At 54.9% G+C, this 6113-nt stretch overlaps 1 protein-coding gene across 1 annotated transcript in view; it reads left to right on the forward strand.

Moving 5' to 3' along the window:
• Positions 1 to 1467, forward strand: part of Kcnk3 (potassium two pore domain channel subfamily K member 3) — a 10018-nt gene extending 8551 nt beyond the window's left edge. The window contains exons 3-4 of the mRNA XM_033762148.1: positions 1232 to 1296; positions 1358 to 1467. Of these exons, the coding sequence (XP_033618039.1) occupies positions 1232 to 1296; positions 1358 to 1467 (175 nt within the window). The remainder of the gene's footprint in view (positions 1 to 1231; positions 1297 to 1357) is intronic.
• The last annotated feature ends 4646 nt before the right edge of the window (positions 1468 to 6113 follow it).

Here is a 6113-nt window from a genome sequence, read left to right on the forward strand (position 1 = left end):
GAGCGGCAGGGGTCGGCCGGAGCGCCCCTGAAGCCGCCTTCTGCCCGCGGGACTCCCCCAAAGCCCCCCACTTCTGTCCCCCGGCCCCCATCTCCGACTGTGCCTGCTTGCACCAGCTGGCAGGAGGCCGGGCTCTGAAGGCCCCTGGCGCCTCCCACCCAAGCCCTGCAAATTCCAAGAAATGTGAAACTTAGGGGAAGGGGGTCGAGGAGGGAAGGCAGAAGCTGGGAGCCTTCTGTCCTTTGGGAAACCTTAGAAGCTCCCCAGTCCTCAGAGGCTCTGCTGGTACCCAGACCCCTGCCGCCCAAGGGGACTTCGTGTTCCATGTACGTTTTGCATCTCTATTTATACCTCTGTCCTGCCAGGTCTCCCACCTCCCCTTGGCTCCAAAAGCCAGGGTGTCTTTGTCCAGGTCACCCCCACTCAGTCCCACTCCCCTTCCTGTCCCCACTTGTGTCTCCCGGCCCCCACTACCTTCTGTGTTGTTTTGCATGGCTTTGCAGTTATGGAGAAAGTGGAACCCCGGCAGTCCCTGAAGCTAGTCCCCAGAGGCCAGCACAGAAGAAAGGACAGGCAACACGAGCAAGGGAGAGGGGCACGGGGGAGGCAAGGCCCCGTCTGCAAGGCTGTGGCACTGGTGACAGCTAACTGGCCTTGGTGGCATCCTCACGGCAGGGGGCTCCAGCCTTCCAGACTCTGCCTGTGGAAATCAGACAGAAAACTCGGACTCACCATTCCTGGCTGCTGCTGCTGCTGCTGATCACCAACTCTTACATTTGTGGGGTGATTTTTTTAGACCCCCCCCCAAACAAAGTCCTGCCTACTCATTGATATGAGTCTCACAACACCCCACTTAGATCACCAGGGCAAGAGTTCTTATCCCCATCTTACCAGTGAGGACAGAAGCGAAATGACTTTCCTAAGATGATACACATGGCAAAAGGTAAAGGAGAACAGGAACCCACCTGCTTGCTCCTAGCCCAAGTGCTCTTTTCTTCTGGCCCAGCCTGCTTCTGGAAGCAAGGCTCCCGCCCTGTGTACCAGAATCCTAAAGGGAGCTGGGGCTTCAAGAAGAGCCAGAAACCCTGGATGGGCCCTTGCTGAGGCCCACCCTCCACCACTGGGCTCTGAATGTCTCCAGGCTGCCTGCTTACAAACACAAAAGTCTGTGGGACCAAGGTAAGCAGGGCTGGGTCTCACGGCTAGCTCTAAGAGTTTGGGAATCGGGCAGCACAGCCGAGAAAGCCGGCAGCCACATCCGACTGGGCCATGATCCCTGCCCCACAGCCAGTGCCGGTACCTGTGTCCCTAGCTAGAGCTAGGCTGTAGCTGCAGGCAGAAACACCCGTCCCTCCAGGAGCCTGGGCCCGGCGAGCCTCTGCCTACCCCACCTGCAACCCAGAAGCTCGGGGGAAGCAGCGGGTGGATGTGGGGTCCTGGCTCAATCCACAGCTGGAGCTGGCATAGCACTGGGGACAGCATTGCAGGTGTTTGAGGGGCCTGTACCCCGCAGAGCTGCCTTCCCATGCTGTCCCCTGTCAGCTCCTCCACACTGCCCAGCCAGGCCAGCCCTGGTGTCCATCAAGGAAGCCTGAGGGAGGGACCCATGGGGTGGTCAGCCTCAGGCTCCTCCCCAGCCATGGCCTTGAACCACAAGGCCCCCAGAGGAAGTTGTCCTGGTGCAGTGTGGAGAAGCTGGCTGCCGCGTGCTATCTGGAGGGGACCTGGAGCCTGGAAAGGTGCCCTCTGTGTTTATGTTGGGAGTGGGGCGGTGCTGGCTGCCCCTGTCCTGTGTGTGACCCTGCCCTCGAGGGTCAAGTCCTGTCAGACGTCAGACCCGAGGGAGCCACAACCAAAGCTGCAGAGAGGTGGTGGGAAGGAGGCGGAGCGGCCTGGGGCAGAGCATGGCAGACTGCTGGTCTCCGGCTGGGTCTGTCCTAGAGAACCGGAAGGCCAATGTCACTTCCCTTCCCACCCCTCCCACTGCAGGCAGCCTTCCTGCTTCCCCGATGCCTTATGCCTGGGCACACTGCCACAGAATATGCAATATGTGTGGGTGACATGTCCCACGCCCACACCCCACCCGGGCAGCCCCTGAACTCCCCAGGCTGTGGCTGCCAGAACCCCCTCAGCGCCCCCTGCCTATCTGTCTTCACACTGAGAATGGCGCCTAATAAATGCTGTCCATGGAGACCAGGCTCAGGCTCCAGCTCCTCTGTCATCCTGTACCCTCGCCACTTCGGGGAGCAGCCCCCCACCTGCATCTCCCTGTGGGGTCTACAAACTCTCCTGGTTGATTCTCCTTAGGCTGACTGGACTCCACAGGAGCGAAGCCTGGGAGAGATCCCGGGTCTTTGGGGGAGATCAGCCTTAGAAATCTCCTGATCCTGTTCTCCCCCTTACATCTGAGTAAACTGGGGCCCAGAGAGAGCACTGAGTCACAAAGCTATGAGTGGCGACCTAAGACAAGAAGCAGAAGTGGGGAGTCCTAGTCCAGTGCTCCCTTGTCGTCACACAGCCCACAGAGTCTGCCTGACACACCCAACTACGTTGCCGTCTCCCTGCCAGCCAGAAGTGACACGCTTTTCTCCTTTTCCTGTAGCTCCATGCCCGGCTGACAGTGAAAATGTCTCTTTCAAAGAGGAGCAGTCATCACAAGCACTTTTATTTGAGCACCTTTTTCTCAAGGTCTAGAGGACAAGACAGACCCAGAGAGCACAGCCACTTTGCCCAGCTGGTGCCACCACCTGGACCTGGGCAGTCATGAGCTTCCAAACTCCACTAAGCACAGTCCATAGCAATCCATGTGACCCTAACCCCCACCTAGCTAGGGCCCAAGAAATACTTAACAACCCCGCTGCGTCCAATGAACTCTGATACATCCTGTTCTCTCTCGTGCTACAAATTCTGGCTGTAGATGGGAACAGTGGTGCACACCTCTAAAGCCAGCTACTTGGGAGGCTGAGGCAGCTCAGCACAAAGACCCCGGGATCAATCCCCCAGCGCTGCGATATAGTTAATTAATTAAAAGAGGCTGGGGATGTTGCTAGTTAGAGTTCTTGCCTAGCATTTGTGAGGCCTGAATTCAATCCTTGGCGTCTTAAAAAAAAAAAAAAAAGTGCTGATCATGACCCGCAAAACTAACTTCTCTCCCCATTAATGGTTTGCTACCTGTAGATCAAAATACAAAGAAAATAAGGGTGTGGGGCCGGGACACTTTCTCCCAATCCCCAGCCGAGCCTGGGCTCTCCAGGTGATGCTAACCCTGCCCTCCTTGCTCCCATCCACGGCCTCCCACACGAAAAGACACACAGAAAATAGAAATGAAAACCTAGCCCTGCAGAGACAGGATGGGGGATAAATATACCACTGGTCTGGTGACTTGGGTAAGCATGGATAGAGACAGAAGCTCACTGGGAACCAAGAGAGAAAGACATGCAGCGAACACTCACCCGGAATGTGTCCAGCTCGTGCCTCGTAGATGAACCTGGGAAATACCGCCCACGTCCCCCACACACGGAACTTTGTGAGACTTTTTAGTAAAAGCTAGGAAAAGTTCTGCAGCACAGATGCTGTTTACCTTTGCTCACCCTGGCATTGCCCAAACTCATCCCAAGCACCAGATCCTCTGTTTGCCAACATCTTTTCCCAGAGCATTTTGGGAAATGCTCGATATTAAAATTTCATGGGTGGAGAGAAAAGGCTGATCCTTCCCTCTCACAATGATTTTTGTTTTGTTTTGTTTTGTTTTTGTTTTTTGTTTTTTGAGGCAGGGTCTCACTATGTAGTTGAGACTGACCTGGAACTCACTATGTAGCCCAGGCTGGTCTCGAACTCACAGCGATCCTCCTGCCCCAGCCTCCCAAGTGCTGAGATTACAGGTGTGTGCCACCTCACCTGGCCCTGTCACCCTGATTCTAAAAGGAGTTTAACCTGTCAGCTGATTTGTAACTATGTCCATAATGATAGGAATTACTTTTTTGGTGGATGTTTGTTTGTTTTGTTTTTGGTACCAGGGATCAAACTTGGGACCTTTCGCGTGTGAGGCAGGTGGCAGAACCACTGAGCTATATCCCTGGCCCAATATGAAATGCTTTTTTGAGGCCTGATAATGTACCAGATCCAACCATGGCTCAGAGCAGCCTACTGGCTGAGGTCAGGCAGTGAGCTGGTGGCAAAGCTGGGATCTGAACCCAGGCCCAGGTCTACACAGATAAGGCACACACCCTGGCCTGCTGCACTGTGTACACTCTCACAATGGCCCCTGTCTTCAGCAGAGCTATTTATGCTGTGGTTATTTCTTATTCACAACCATGGTGGGAGAAGGGGCTGAGATGTAAACACACCATCAAAGATGACAGATCCTGGTGGAGCTAAGAATTCCTGGTCACTCTCAGGCCACCCATTCCTGTCTTTTGGCCATTTTGCTCTTTCTCTAGAGTCTTCATTGCCCCATCCCAGCCCAGCTCCTCCCTGCAGCTCATCTCAGGGAGCCAAGGCTGGTCAGGGCCGGGGAAGCCTGCATTCAAAATGCACATTTGAGGGCCAGGATTTGGCTCAGTGGTTTCGCTGCCTGCCTCACAAGTGCAAGGTCCTGAGTTTGATCCCCAGTACCAAAAACAAACAAACAAACAAAAAAGCACATTTGACCTGAGGAAAGAGAAGCTGCCCTCTGACTGTGGGCGTGCCTGGCCATCACCACTGCACAGTGTGACAATGACATTCCCTCACCATCCAAAAGCTTGGCTCAAATTAAGAGCTTGGGTGCTCTACTTCTCAAGTGGCCCCCAAAAGCTCAGTCTGGGGTGTAGTCTGCGCTCCCTTTCTGCTCAGGCAGGCAGGTCTTGGACACACAGATCTAGCTCCTCTTCTTCAAAGGAAAGGATTTTGATTCACAGAGAGGAAGTGATAGGCTCAAGGTCATGAAGCGAGATAATATTGCAGCCAGGATTAGTACCCACATATGCTGACTTCCACACACCCGCATGCACCGGGCGCTGGCTTCTGACTCTGATTTCAGATGAAAGCTGCAAATCTCTGGGGTTGAGTCACACTGGAAATTTACCACTTCCACATCTGGACAAACATGGGGAGATTCACATCGCCCCCTCAATTTCCCAGCTGCAGGGAGGGCCCTGTGGGTGGTAGCATCCCTTAGGACAGGTCCTGGAATGGAACTGGCCTCCTCAGGCTCCCAGGAATGCCCAGGAGTGGCATTTTACATGTACAAAGCCCTCATGCCAGATGCCCATCAGACTATCAGGAAGCCTGTGACTTAGGTGAGGATTAACACACTCATTCCACAAATGAAGCCACAGCCGGGCTGATCTACATTCTCTTCTGTATCTGAGGCACCCAGCAGAGCCCCAGGCATTTTCCCGGTGCCTGGTTGCAGGGCCAGGGCTGCAGCCTGGTCCCAAGAGCTCTGGGACAGCCAGTGTCACAACCTCCAAGCTCACCAGTCTAGACCCCTGGCTTGGGAGGAGACCAGGTGGACGTGGTTCTAAGAACTCAGGAGCCACGGGAGACATGGGGTTAGCAGCACTTCACCCAGTGCCCTGGACTTTGGACCGAGGGCAGCAGAACATCCAGCCAACAATCCTGCCCTTCAGCTGGAGGGGACAAAGGTTCCTGGGGAAAGGTCATGCCTTGACCTCCACATACTCTGTCACAGTTCTTGTTGCCTGGAAGAGGGCACATGGGACCAGGTCAGCTCTGACTACAGAACCCTCTGGTCTGACTACCAGACCAGCAGAGTGGCGGAAAGAAGGCCATCATCTTGGCCTTGCTCTGGACCAGAATCAGGGTCTGGGAGAAGCCGTCCATCCACACTACACAGGTCCAAGCCAGGAGACCAGAGGTGCCCTGGGGCAGGGTCACTGGCATGGCCTGCCTTGAGCTCTGGCCTCACTCCGGCCCTCTGCCTTTGTGGTACAGATCTCATTCTGCCTTAATCCTGGGGCTACCAAGCTCTAAGGACACTTTCAGCCGCTATGGGACTCTGTGCAGCCTGTGTCCTTGCCTACTTGTCTGCCCTCCAAAAAACTGCCAGAGTCAAGCAATGGTCCCTGAAGACCCCTGACAGAAGCACCACACTCAGGCCAAATGCACCA

This window comes from Fukomys damarensis, unplaced genomic scaffold (assembly GCF_012274545.1).
Source record: "Fukomys damarensis isolate Sample0158 unplaced genomic scaffold, DMR_v1.0_HiC HiC_scaffold_2, whole genome shotgun sequence".
Taxonomy (NCBI): domain Eukaryota; kingdom Metazoa; phylum Chordata; class Mammalia; order Rodentia; family Bathyergidae; genus Fukomys; species Fukomys damarensis.